This window comes from Hemibagrus wyckioides, linkage group LG14 (genome assembly GCF_019097595.1).
Source record: "Hemibagrus wyckioides isolate EC202008001 linkage group LG14, SWU_Hwy_1.0, whole genome shotgun sequence".
Taxonomy (NCBI): Eukaryota; Metazoa; Chordata; class Actinopteri; order Siluriformes; family Bagridae; genus Hemibagrus; species Hemibagrus wyckioides.
Genome location: NC_080723.1, coordinates 1,041,527 through 1,055,751, shown reverse-complemented (window position 1 = coordinate 1,055,751; position 14,225 = coordinate 1,041,527). Strand labels below are relative to the sequence as shown.

The 14,225-nt window shown below is 40.6% G+C and overlaps 1 protein-coding gene across 1 annotated transcript; it reads right to left on the bottom strand.

Moving 5' to 3' along the window:
- Nucleotides 1-130: 130 nt before the first annotated feature.
- usp3 (ubiquitin specific peptidase 3) lies at nt 131-13,814 on the bottom strand. The gene is made up of 15 exons (XM_058408299.1): nt 13,195-13,814; nt 12,494-12,554; nt 12,238-12,363; nt 12,052-12,135; nt 11,437-11,518; nt 10,976-11,058; nt 9,590-9,703; nt 9,037-9,150; nt 7,447-7,593; nt 6,398-6,504; nt 6,241-6,321; nt 3,112-3,230; nt 2,901-3,014; nt 2,731-2,798; nt 131-1,668 (listed from the first exon to the last, which is right to left on the bottom strand). The coding sequence occupies exons 1-15, from the start codon at nt 13,283-13,285 to the stop codon at nt 1,488-1,490; spliced, it is 1,572 nt and encodes a 523-aa protein (XP_058264282.1). The 5' UTR covers nt 13,286-13,814; the 3' UTR covers nt 131-1,487.
- Nucleotides 13,815-14,225: the final 411 nt, after the last annotated feature.

Sequence of the window (14,225 nt, the reverse complement as noted above, 5' to 3'; positions counted from 1 at the left end):
AGAACACAGGAGGCCCTGTTCCTTTGGCTCGGTAGAACCACTGCATCGCCTGCCAGTAGTTAGAGAAGGATCTGTATGTGCCCTGGCCTCACACGTGCTCTCGTACGTGGGCGAAAAACGTTTGATATGGGGGGGGGAGGAGGAAAAAGCACTCGCTAGCACAGCGGCTTTGAGTGGTTTGCATCATCAAAGCTGGTCACCATTTACATTGATATTGAAATTAGTCCCGCATTCAGGAAAAAAACAAACCTGCCTGTCTCTGATAAACAGGCGAGGTTCTGTCTGCAGGCACTAAACAAATGCTGCCGCCTCACCCACATTTCAAAACCGAGGGTTGTAATTACGGGTCCTCCCTGATGGCTGCTCTTTAAATGTGCAGTTTATCTTCTCTCAGGACAGAACAGATCATGCAAAGCTTTAACTACAACATCATTTGACCAAGAAGACCGCTGGGAAGTGGAAAGTTGCTGGGAAGTGTTGACTGATGCAGGCCTCGTTTTAGGCACAGCGTTATGGCAGAAACTACAAAAATGTAATAATTAAACTTCATCATGAGAAGAAAAGTTGTCATGGGTGTTTCATCGTGAAGTAGGAAACACTTAGAGAAAACAAAGCAGTCCATTCTTTTACCCGTCACAAGACTGACACGACACTGAGGTTTCATAACGATTTCATTACAGTTTAAAGTCGTCACTTTCTGATTCAGAACAAAGTGAGCGCTCTACAGTGACGGAAAGAGACTTCGGACTTCGTGTCAAGGTCATTCTGACGATGTCGGATTATCGTTGCACTTCATTGCGTCATGTCTTTAAAAACACAGACTACGGTTTTATTTTTAACCTGCCGTCTCTTTACTGCTTCTATAAAACAATCGCATGAAATCAGCAGTGCTCATATGTCATGTTAAAGCAAGAAGTATGGCTAGACCTGTTAAATCAGTATAAATAATCAAATTGGAATGGCCCCAACATTATCCCTTTAATCAAATGTCTGTTTCACATTTTTGAGGAGATGCTGACTGGAAAATAAACTACCTGTGCAACATGAAAGGTGAAAAGGGAACATCTTTAGACAAATTAAGATTATTCAAGTTTCAAGAAGATTCAAATTAGAAATGCCTTTATCCTGACAAAGAGCAGTAAGAAAATACTCAAATGTAGTTCATTTACATAAAAACTTTTATGAAATGTTAAGAGATGGCCAATAGCGGATATACACATAATTAAAACAATTAAAAAACTTCTGATCCAGTTTCTACAACACTGTCCACCAGGACTCATGATGACCTTCACACAAAAACAATGAAAGGCAACATTAGGAATGATTTTTTTTTGTTTTTGCTTAAATAATGAACACAGCAGCAGTATTTTAGTTTTAAGTGAGGTGTGACGGTGGTGCTACAGGTGACATAACTCAAGCTCAGCGTGGAACTGCGTGCGGGAAAGGTGGGCTATTATTCCGAAGGCTTGGTGGTACAGTAAGGCTGATTAAAACTTCGGCTCAGTCACAGAGCCCGGGTTGTCCTCCTCTGTCCGCTCCGTGTAGAACAGAATATAGGCCTTGGCTTTGGCTACCGTCTCCTCACTGACTACAGTCACAGTGCTGTCGTTAAAGTGATACCAGAGGCCCTCGTGAAGACCGTATGCCGTGTAATGACCCGATCCCACCCTGGCAGAGACAGACAAACAAAAACAAGGTCAGATTAGTAACACAGTGGGAACGGTTTCTCATTTTGCATTTCAAAAATCAAAACATAAACACTGAAGACAGAAGCTTGGACAATTATTCATATCTTATTAACTAAACTACTAAAAGGACTATTCCCTATGGAATGTTACACCATTTTTGTGGTCCAGAGTTTCTGATGACAGAGTGGAGAACAATCACTGCACCATTACTCCAACAATGTACTGTGAAAGGTGGTGAATACTTGGCTTTGATTACTGACGCTTTGTCTGGTTTGTGGTTTTATCTTCACTCTGAAAGACCATGAAATTTCAACATCCATTCAAATGTCAAACATATGGAGTGGGTCTTTTTAATCTCATGTGTTTGGATTTATTGTTCATTCACTTATTCATGGTCCTCAGTTCTGCTACAGGTCAAACAATGAGCTAACAGTGTGCATGTTTGTGAGAGAGAACATCATCTGTCTCAGTGACCAGAAAATTATAAACTGTTCCCTTTAAGTGTTTCTAAATTTTCTAGTATTAGGATTTTGAACCCGGAGTCATTTAATGAGATTTCTTACTAAAACAGATGCCATACCCAGCAGCATTAGATAACCACACAGAAATTAATGTGACTCGACTTTGCTGACAGGTTTCTTTACTTACTGGAATCACTTTAATGGCAAATTTATGCATGTAATATCCTACTTAGTACTTTCTTGACTTTAATCCTATTTAAATATATCTAAATAACTAGAATGTACTCCAATTGTTTATTCACCTTAAACAAATGATTATGTGGATGATGCAGTGTTATATGATATAATGCGGTAAATGCTAAAATGAGAGTCATTATAAGATTAGTCAGCATATGAGAGACAGCCTCATGGTGCAGTATCACCACCTATAGGTGAGATTAGGGATAATACTATAATTTGCTTGTCCTGTGACACATGCCCTGCAGAAACTAAAGGAAAAAACACAACAAACTGACAGTTCCTTTGTATTTTGTTCAGGAATGAAAAGCCAGACTTGGACACCAACATGGACGTTCACTTACCCAGATCCATGATGCACCACCACTGCAGAAAGGTCATACAGGCAACTCTCAGGGAGACTGTTTTCAGACTGAACACACACACACACACACACAGATTAAAGCAAACACTAATGCACATTTAAAAGCTTAGACTTAAGTACTTAAAGGCCCAGTAGATGTCCAGTGCTCACCTCCAGTAAGTAGCACTTTAGGTCAAGGCCTCGCAGTGGGAACTCCACATAGGTATCAACTTTATTTCTTAGAAAAGCTGTCCAGTGAAACCTCTTTAGATGCAAACACAGGACCTGCAACAGAAAGAGATAGAGAATAAAATCACACCATCATCAAAGCATAAGAACTAAACCAAGAAAAAAAAAAAAAACCCAAAACACTGCACCCTACCTTGGGCAGATTCTGGATCCAGAATTTCTTGGTGGATTTTTGTCGTTTTTTACACTTATGGCACATATAGAGCTCGGTTTCATCAAGTTCCTCCAGGTCAGTGAAACTAGAAAGGCAGTCTAGAGAGAAAAAGAGAGGGTGAAAAAAAATACAAAGTGCACTTCAGTTGCTTTACACCGTTCCTCAGATGTGTATTATGCTTCAGCTCTTAAAAAGGAACAGCAGCGCTGGAAGAATGGAGAAGTGTGTGAAGAGCATACAATGTCAGACATTTAGCTCTGACTGTCTGAAACAGGCTTGAGTGGTACTGCTGGACCTGATCAGGGCACACTTTGGACCAAATCTGTACCATTCAATAGACCATAGGTTACAAAACAATATCAATGCTGTTTAACATATACACTCTCAAAAAATGTTAACAATATTATAGTCATCATTTATTATTGTAATAATGTTATAATTTTCAATAAACATGACTACATTTTATTTCTTTTATAGAAAATGGTGTGCAGCAGTTTTAATAGAACCCCTTCAATGGTACTGTTTTTAATACAGTAAATTATTCCTACTGCTAGAGAGTGGACTAGAAAGAAGCTTGTAGATGGAAAGAAAATCCAAACACTGGACTGTAAAGTATCATGTTTAGCCTTTATCATCCAAACATGATGACTAACATGGGCTGATATCAACTTCTCACATAAGATTAGGTATAAATATAAAGTTAAGAAATAAGAATTGACAATTTTATTTCTGAAAACAGGAAGTGAGATAACACTGCAAAGATTTTGCTTTCAAATTAAGTCTGTCCTTGGGAGCAAGTGCAGAGCCCCCCAATGGCTTTTGGTCATCCTCCATCACTGAGGGGTGGGGAAAGTGTGTGCTTGGCCCCCTTAATTGCTGCTTGCAGCTATATATTAATATTGTTACTTTGTTGCCTAGCAACAGGCCACTGGTGGTGGAAATGGTCTTCTGTTGCAGACAAAAAGGTCAATAATACACAGACATTTAAAACAAGTTTCGTTAGATATATATGCTATACTTTTTTCTGTTTTATAAAAAGTATAGCAAAGTTAAGTGTTATTATAAATACTATCACAGCAGTAATGTTAATTAACAAAAACAAATAAAAATAATAAGCTACTAAATGATTAACAACACTGTCCCAGTGTCTCTATTTAACTTATTGCAATCATCTTTAATACTTCATATGCTATATTGCCAAATGTTTTGGGACACCCCTCCAAATCATTGAGTTCAGGTGTTGTTTTTCAGGGGTTGGGCTCGGCCTCTTAGTTCCAGTGAAAGGAACTCTTAATGCTTCAGCTTCATACCAAGACATTTTGGACAATTTCATGCTCCCAACTTTGTGGGAACATTTTGGGGATGTTCCTTCCTTCCTGTTCCAACATGACTGCACACCAGTGACCAAAGCAAGGTCCATAAAGAATCTCCACCCTAATCCCAAAGGTGTTCTATGGGGTTGAGGTCAGGACTCTGTGCAGGCCGGTCAAGTTCCTCCACACCAAACTCACTCATCCATGTCTTTATGGACCTTGCTTTGGTCGCTGGTGTGCAGTCATGTTGGAACAGGAAGGGGTCATCCCCAAACTGTTCCCACAAAGAGCATGAAATCGTCCAAAATGTCTTGGTATGAACCTGAAGCATTAAGAGTTCCTTTCACTGGAAATAAAAGGCCGAGTCCAACCCCTGAAAAACACCTGAATTCAATTTGGACGGGTGTCTCAAAACTTTTGGCAATATAGTGCAAGTCTGTTTAATGCCTCAAGAATATTATACACTATATTGCCAAATATATTCAATAGGTATTCGCTCACCTGCCTTGACTCGCATATGAATTTAAGTGACATCCCATTCCTAATCCATAGGGTACAATATGACGTCGGTCCACCCTTTGCAGCTATAACAGCTTCAACTCTTCTGGGAAGGCTGTCCACAAGGTTTAGGAGTGTGTTTATGGGAATTTTTGACCATTCTTCCAGAAGCGCATTTGTGAGGTCACACACTGATGTTGGACGAGAAGGCCTGGCTCTCAGTCTCCACTCTAATTCATCCCAAAGGTGTTCTATCGGGTTGAGGTCAGGACTCTGTGCAGGCCAGTCAAGTTCATCCACACCAGACTCTGTCATCCATGTCTTTATGGACCTTGCTTTGGTCACTGGTGCACAGTCATGTTGGAAGAGGAAGGGGCCAGCTCCAAACTGTTCCCACAAAGTTGGGAGCATGGAATTGTCCAAAATGTCTTGGTATGCTGAAGCATTCAGAGTTCCTTTCACTGGAACTAAGGGGCCAAGCCCAGCTCCTGAAGAACAACCCCACACCATAATCCCCCCTCCACCAAACTTTACACTTGGCACAATGCAGTCAGACAAGTACCGTTCTCCTGGCAACCGCCAAACCCAGACTCGTCCATCAGATTGCCAGATGGAGAAGCGTGATTCGTCACTCCAGAGAACGCGTCTCCACTGCTCTAGAGTCCAGTGGCGGCGTGCTTTACACCACTGCATCCGACGCTTTGCATTGCACTTGGTGATGTATGGCTTGGATGCAGCTGCTCGGCCATGGAAACCCATTCCATGAAGCTCTCTGCGCACTGTTCTTGAGCTAATCTGAAGGCCACATGAAGTTTGGAGGTCTGTAGCGATTGACTCTGCAGAAAGTTGGCCACCTCTTCGCACTATGCGCCTCAGCATCCGCTGACCCCGCTCCGTCAGTTTACGTGGCCTACCACTTCGTGGCTGAGTTGCTGTCGTTCCCAAACACTTCCACGTTCTTATAATACAGCTGACAGTTGACTGTGGAATATTTAGGAGCGAGGAAATTTCACGACTGGATTTGTTGCCTATCACAGTTCCACGCTGGAATTCACTGAGCTCCTGAGAGCGACCCATTCTTTCACAAATGTTTGTAAAAACAGTCTGCATGCCTAGGTGCTTGATTTTATACACCTGTGGCCATGGAAGTGATTGGAACACCTGATTCTGATTATTTGGATGGGTGAGCGAATACTTTTGGCAATATAGTGTATGTATATATAAATGTATATTCAAGACTGAACACACAAAGAAACAAAAAAAAAAAAACACCACAATGAACAGAATATCTCCTTACCACCCAAAGTGCAGGTTGGCCCTGGTTCCTGGTCCTTTGTCCTTTTTACTCTGAACTGGCTGGGAATGTCCAAGGAGAGGTCTAAAAGAGAAAAACATTATTCAACAACAGCACTTTAAAACTTCTGATGGAAAATGCCAGAGAAAAAACAACTCGCCTAAAAATGGGTCAAATTTCTTCGACTCTGTGCCACATATCAAGCAGTTCACTTCACTGTGCAGGACACCACCAAATACATCAGTGACCATAGTTGGAGTCCCGTTTCTGAAACAGAAGGAAAGTAAGCAAGCTCAGGTACATCTTCAACTAAATGTATATACTATACACTAAATTTAAGTGTTAGAGCACAATATAAATTCAAACTAGAGAATACATCACAGGAACACTTTCCCAGAACGGACATTGCATAAGACATGTCTAGTGCAAATCCTTCATCCTCTTGTGTGAAACAGGATTACGCTGCCATATCGCTTCACACAAATCAATGACCACGCCATAACAAAGTACCACTCTGGCAATACGATCCCCAAACCCACTGATACCGCTGCCGAGCATGCTTTATTTGTTCAGTATATCTAACACATGACTGATAATGGCATCACAAAATGGGTGGCTCCACTTCCAGTCCTAGGATTTGTCAGAACAGCATTGTGTGTGTGTGTGTTCTGTGCAGTATTAGCATTGCTGTTAGTATGCAGGAACAAACTGATATGCTGTCCATAATTACTGCTAGAACATCAGCACTTTAGCTGAGCCTGTATTTTTTTAATATGTGATATATTTGTACATTTGAATAGGAACATAGCATGTGCTGGAAAATATGCTAATCATCTGAAAGACAATTTTTCCACACACTTTTGTTTTTACTCATGCTTTAACAAAAACATGTCTAAAAAAAAAATAATAATAATAATAAGGTCATGTGACTACTCGTCAGCCCATATTAGCTATCTGGCTCGCTGCTAACATGTTGATGTGCAGAATTTACAGTAATTCAAAATGTGATAAAGCATGAGATCATGTAGCTTAGCTTAAAGTTTAATGATTTGTGGCATATTTAGTGTCAAGACAGTATAACCTGGGATTATGTACTATTAATCATTTCTTGAAAATTAAAAATCACCAAGATGGTGGTGATGCTGCTGGTGGTGTGCAGTGTGTGTGTGTGTGTGTGTGTGTGTGTGTGTGTGTGTGTGTGTGTCTTACATGCTGCACTTGCTTCCTGAGTTAATGTTCTGGCTGTCTGGGAGCACACTAGACCCAGGCAACCCGTTCTTACTGCCCTGCAGCTCTCTGTGGAGATGATCCAGAAGGTACCGCAGGAACTCATGGGCATCCTGCTGCTGATATCCCCTGCAGGAATCATGAACCACAACACAAAGAGAGTACAGTTGAGACTGGTCTAGGAAGGAAAAAAAAAAAAAAAAAAATGAAACCCCATAAAAACGACTTCCCTCTTATTGCAGTGAATTATACATAACTAGCCTTATAGACTTAAACACATCAGGAAAATGTTTACACCTGCAATCATCTAATCAACCAATCATGTGGCAGCAGTGGACATCATGCAGATACAGCCAGCAGCTTCAGGTAATATTCACATCAACCATCAGAAAGGGGGAAAATGTGATCTGAGTGATTGTGGGAGGATTATTAGTGGCAGGCGGGTTGGTTCGAGTATTTCTACATCTGATGATCTCGTGGGATTGCCACACAGAACACAGTTTAGTGTTTACTCAAAATGGTGCAATAAAGAAAAAAAAAATCCAGCGGGTGCCAGTTCTTTGGATGGAAACATCTTGTAGATTTATCGCTTCTATGCAGGGTGGTCGACGGAAATGTTAGAGTAACTCATATCCATTCTGTACTATTGTGTCAAGGTGAAAAGAATGCACATCACATCGTGCCTACTTCTGTCAGCAAACAGTCAGCCAAAGCCGAGGCTGCAGTGGGCACAGGCGACACACCAAAACTGGGCAGTTGTGAACTGAAACAATCTAGCCTGGTCTGATGAATTGTCAGAATCTGGCACCATGAGTGGACTCCACCTGCCTAGCGTCCAGACCGGTAGAGGAGGTGTAATGTGATGGGGAATGTTTTCTTTGCACACTTAATACAATTTATCCTTCTTTAAAAAGATCTGAGGCTTGTTTTGAGAACAAACAGAAGCCTTACCCAGTATTAGTATATGATTCACAGTAAAGCGCATGCTGAGTATATATCACAGCACTTGCATTTTTGTCTCAATGATAGTTAGATAGTTCTGTGTTAAAATAAACATCTACAACTAGCTATATTGCTCTGGAGTCTTCACTTAGCTTCTCAAAAATAAATCTGAGCTTCAGTTTGCTAGCAATTTCCTATTTCACTCCTCAGGAATAAAACTGACTAGCATTGTTAAATTATTAAAGCAGTGGAGCAAAATTCAGAAAATACTTTGACTAGTTTAGTACATTAGAGTGTTTTATCCCTGGCTGAAATGAGCCTAAAACAGGACAGTGGTTGCTCTTTTTTCTATAAATTGAAGCTCCTTTATACTGAAGGTAACTTATTGTATTCTGCAATCTTTGTCAGATATAACAGTTGGAAAACTCTGATTACATTTACGATTAGAACAAGGGAAGGAAAGGCAGCTTTTATTTCTCAGTCCTCGGAAGGCAGAACCACAGAAGCAGCTCAGCCAAAAAGGAGTCTGAGAAATGGCGCCGCACTATAGCGTAACTCCTACAGTCACAGAGGCAGACAAAGGAGCCTAAAGTAGTGCAGGTCATGTACTTCGAAGAAGAGTCACATTACCTGAAACTTGGCATTATTTTCCAGATGACATAGAACAGAGCATCTGGGCTAAAGGCAGTCTGACTTCCCTGCCAAAGGGAACAAAGGGTTTTCCTGAGCTCCTCTACCAGGGACCTAAAACACACACAGAGGAAAATATTTATGGCAGTTTAGCTTACAGTCACAGAATCCTGAGCCATAATCCCAAGAATATTACTCTAAAATGTATTTAAAAATTAATTAAATAAATAAAACACTTGCAGAAGGACCTATAATTGCTGGGTGTCCCCTTAATGAAAAATTTGTCCAGGACTAACATTTACCATTTAATAAATAAACAAAAATTAACCAGCAATTTAGACAGGACCTTATTCTGCAGTGACGTCTTATAAAGCTCAGTTCTGGCATAAAATAAAATAATGCCCTGTAAGATGCACCACTTGCAAAATAATTCACTAACAAACGATCATTTTAACATTAAAACCAACTAAAACAAACCCTTCATGGTTTCTACAGACAATAGGAAACCCATTACTGCCCAGCCCTACTGCCCATCTAGTGAAATGGACCTTACACACTGCTGTCCCCCTGGCTTCGGGTGTGGTACATTCTCCTTCCTGCAGTCTTTCCGCTCCGTAATGCTACTGCCGGCATGTCTTTAAAGTAGCAACTAAACTCGGGAATGTTACTGTAAAGAGATATAAAGTACTTTAAAGCACAAAAGACATTCAACAAGGGGTTCAACTTGTACAGCAAACTGAGAAAAATTATTTAAATGGTAACACATTTAGGTCTGAAAAGGCATTCATAAATGAACTTGTTTATACCCTCTGTTAATAAAACTGATTCATTTTGTCCCCTTTCCATAGCAATCATAACCTCCAAAAAATAAATTTTCAATAACCGATGGACTAAAAGCTGTTAATGTGGACCGTGTCGGGAAAAGAGATCAGTGCTTCTGGTATTGTTTAAAAGATTTCTCTGTATAGTTGTATTCAGGTTTATTTACAGCATTTGGGAGACATCCTTATCCAGAGCTTTATACTGCTTAATTGCATCGTAGTGTTAAATCTATTGTTTGTCTGAGCTGGAAGTTTTTATTTTCATTGTTAGCAGATATCTAGTACATTTATCAGTTGTGTTAAGCCACAAATTAAGGGTGGATGTACTCCAAGGCCGCTGGTGTGCTTCAAACAAAAGAACGAAATAACAAGGCTTTATAAGATTACTCAAGAACTCACTCTCTCTCCCCACACAGAAAACTGTCTTTTTAATGCTACCCAGATAAAGTGTAAGCACAAACATTTGAATATATTTAATAACAGTAGCCATGTGCTATTAGCCGAGTGTAAGGGCTGATGGTCTGTTTTTAAGAAGTAACGGCAACCTACTTGAACTAAATGGATAAACAAAAAAAATTACAGCAGCTGTAATTAAGGCACAAACGTCTGTGGTGTCAGGACATGGACACCAGACACTCGGACCAAACGCAGTGTAGAAGGAGGTCTCAGAAGCATAGACACAGTGGTCAGGAGTTCTGTTTGGAAACGCATTTAAATTAAAACCACTGTCTGTTCACTCTCATTTAAAGTTAAAGCTTTTAGAAGAGTTTTCTATGAAGTAGAAATAAAAATTACTACAATGTGTTCCTCACAGCAAACTATACGAAAAACACGTTTTTAAAACTCCGTCGTTGTGACATCTTTCAGGTTGTGGCCTTTTACTTGATCATATGAGCTTAATGACTCCTGTAGCTTATAACACTGGTTGTGGTTTAACAGACAAGTCAGCTGGTGTGAGCAGTCAGCAGAGTGTTCTTGGCATCCATTAGCGCCAGCTGACTGGACAGAGTCCCTGCTTTCCTTCTACACGGCACCACAAAGGCCTGGGCCGCATTCCAGCTCCAGTGCGGCAAACCACGCTAGCCCTATATCACCACGGATTCCAGAGAAATCCATACCTAAGAGACTGGAGGATGGCGTTCATGAAGCATGTGTTGCCCAGGTTGCGGAGGCCAGTGGCGGTCCGAGCAGGAGTTCCTTCCTGAAATGAGATGGGTATAATAAAAACGTTATATGGCTAGGTTAGTTTGCATAGTGTTTACACATCAGAGCGAAGCTACTAATGATTAACAAATGCTTTACAGAGACACACCTAAAATCACACAGAGCATTTTATATTTTAGGAAAGTGCTGTTCCCTAGAAAGCAGTTTTATTAGAGAATGCGTAAAATCCACGTTTCTCGTCATGAGGATCAGACAACAGTGCATCGTTTCTTACAGAGAGATGCTTTACCCTTTTATTATCTGCAAAGTTCATAAAAAAAAGACAAACAAAACAATTTACCTGCACCTCAGTCAGGAAGGTGAGTTTAGTTTCTACAGTGGAAAAAAAAAATCCAACAACCAGTTTTACACTTACACCATCGGCTGGTGTCCGGAGGTCAGGAGAGGAACTCCCCGAGAGTTTTCTTTTCCGCTGTCGGTCAGAATTCATCACAGAGCTGACACAGAGGACATTGTATTGTAAAGGACAATTTAATCCAAAAACACAACTTCAATACACATTTCATTAATTTCTACAAGGTATAAATCTACCCGCTCTTATAGACACTGTAATAACATGTCACTGTTAGATCAGTCAGTGCTTTTTTAACTCATCGCTGAGGAAGCGCCTCATCAACTGCTGCTGTTTACAGGCATATATGTTATAAGAACCCACGTGTTTATGGTTCATCTATTTTGCACATTTTCCGGAGCCATGTGTCCTGTACTGTTTTGTATTGTCTTGGTTTACACCTGGTTGCACTTTATGTAGCTAGGACAACTACTTTCTGTCCTTAGCTCTGTGTTATGTTGTTTTCTGTATCAACAAGGTCCCGGAGAAACGTCGTCTTATTTCACCCTGTACTGCGTCCGCTACATGTGGTTGAAATGACAATAAAAACTTCTTGACTTGACTAGAAACTAATATCCTTTGCTATCGATATGCTATAAATCCTGCTAGGTAATGATTATGTGTTCACCCAGTACTTACTTCTCCAAACTCTGAAGGTGCTCCCTCACCCTCTGCACCTGGCCCAGTTTGGTGTCATTCACCACAAAGTCATCACACCGGTAACTGAATACATTCCACACAGGAGGAGTATGGTATTAAAATCATAAGCTATAATAATATTCGTACAGTGTTCGGTTCAGGAACAGGACTTGTGCTTATACGTACCAGAAGGTACTGTAACTGCTGCAGTCCATGCACACAGAATGCTGAGGAAGCTTCTCGGTTTTCTTCTGTCCAGCCGGTGGACACTGAACCTCCTCGAAATGCTTTTTAGCATGGCCGTTGACGTACCTTACAGTATATGAACATGCACATAGATGAACATTCCATACTATAGCATCGACATTAATTGAACCCTGATTATTTTAATTGCTAATCAGACATTCCAAAAACTCGATTAGTGATTACAGTAAACGCTTACCTTCCACAGTGTACACTCAGACAGGTCAGGCAAACCCAGGGGCTTTTATTTGACCGGCAAACTAGCCAAAAGAAAAGACAGAGAGAAACACAATAAGATGATTACAACTTATTTAGGTTGTGACCTTAAAATTCTCAGTAAAGAATAATCCGGATTGTTATATCAGTATCATGGCCACAGCGACACGTTTCCCTTTCAGGAAGTCCTTTCCTTCTTGTTTCTTTTCTCAAATCTGATCTATAAAAACTTGGCCTGCTACCATGAAACCTCTGAGAGTTAAAAGAAGTACGACTGAAAAAAAAAAAAAAAAAACACGGCAAATGACCAGAGGCTAGCTAAAAAAAAAACATCACCTGTGGATGCTTGGAGAAAAGATCATCCAGGATAAACACGTGGAGCGGGTGAGCACGAGAGCACACTCCTCACACACTTTAACTAAATAACCTCCTCCAGAAGATTGGGTAAACAATTTAAAAGCCGTTAAACACACACACAAATAAGTTATATATTTATATTTAAAATATATTTGCAGTCAGTCGTACACTAGCTTTGTGAGGTCGCCGGTTGAAGACTTTGACCAGGGTCAGCTTGGTCAAGTGTTTACAAGCTAGCTTACAGTATCTTAATAAAGTGTGAGATGATCAGAAGTTTATCTGATAAACAGTGAGATCATGAGAGATCTTCAGCACTGCGTTACTCACCACTGCAGCACCATGATGAAGGAGAGCCGTGGGGGAGGCGGGAGGGATCCACTGCCACACACACCGTGGAGCTGAGATGAGGACACTCCATGACCAGAAGAGCTAAAAAAAAACAACTAGAACCCAAGCTAGATATTCCACACTCTAATGTAGATCAGACTCTCTTGTTGATCCAAGACAGAGGAGATACCGTTAGCTAGCGGAGGTGACTGGACTAGCCAGCGCGTGCGTTAGCTCACAGGCTACAGGTCCGAACACAAGCTCAGCTCAACCGCTGCTAAATACACCAAATTAGACTAAAACGCTGGTGTAATTTTTAAATCATAAACAGATCTAAATAACGTAGCTCCCTTACTCGGACTGTCTGATTCTTTTGTCACCGCCAACACCATAATAAAAGATAAACTGACCCACAAAAAGCGGTATCGAACCGACGGGGAAGAGGCGCCGTCTAATGACGTCACGGGTTCAGCAGGGTCGCAGAGTCCACAAGCGGGACAAATATGGTAGTTTAATGATAGCGTGTAAAAACCGCCGAATGCTTTCCTATCGTTAGTCTACACATAAACACGACGTTGGCTAGTAAATGTATGATGAGTCTCTGCAAACCAGAGCTGGAGAAAAATTAAGCTAGCTTTTATCCGGTCGAGCCAGTCACTTAATAAACCGATGCAGTGTGGAAACGCTTCACTCTGGCGACACCTGCTGGTCATATGCTGTAAACGCTTTAAAGGGAAAACTATTGTAATGTTACTCATGCGTTTTAATTAATACGTAGTTAATATTTTAATATAAACAGATCCATTTTTGTTCTAAAATGAACCTGGATAGTTTAACAAGCAGCTGGAACAAGCTCAGAGAATGTCCTTCCAGTTTCTTAAACATTCTTTTAACTTTTCTTCCAGGCTTATTGAGGCCCCAGTCTCTCACACAGAAATGAAAGATTTGTATTTTTTCATTTCAAGTATACTGCAATAGTGTCATTACAATTCATTTGAAAATCTAAGAGCTTATATTGTCCATGCCTTCAA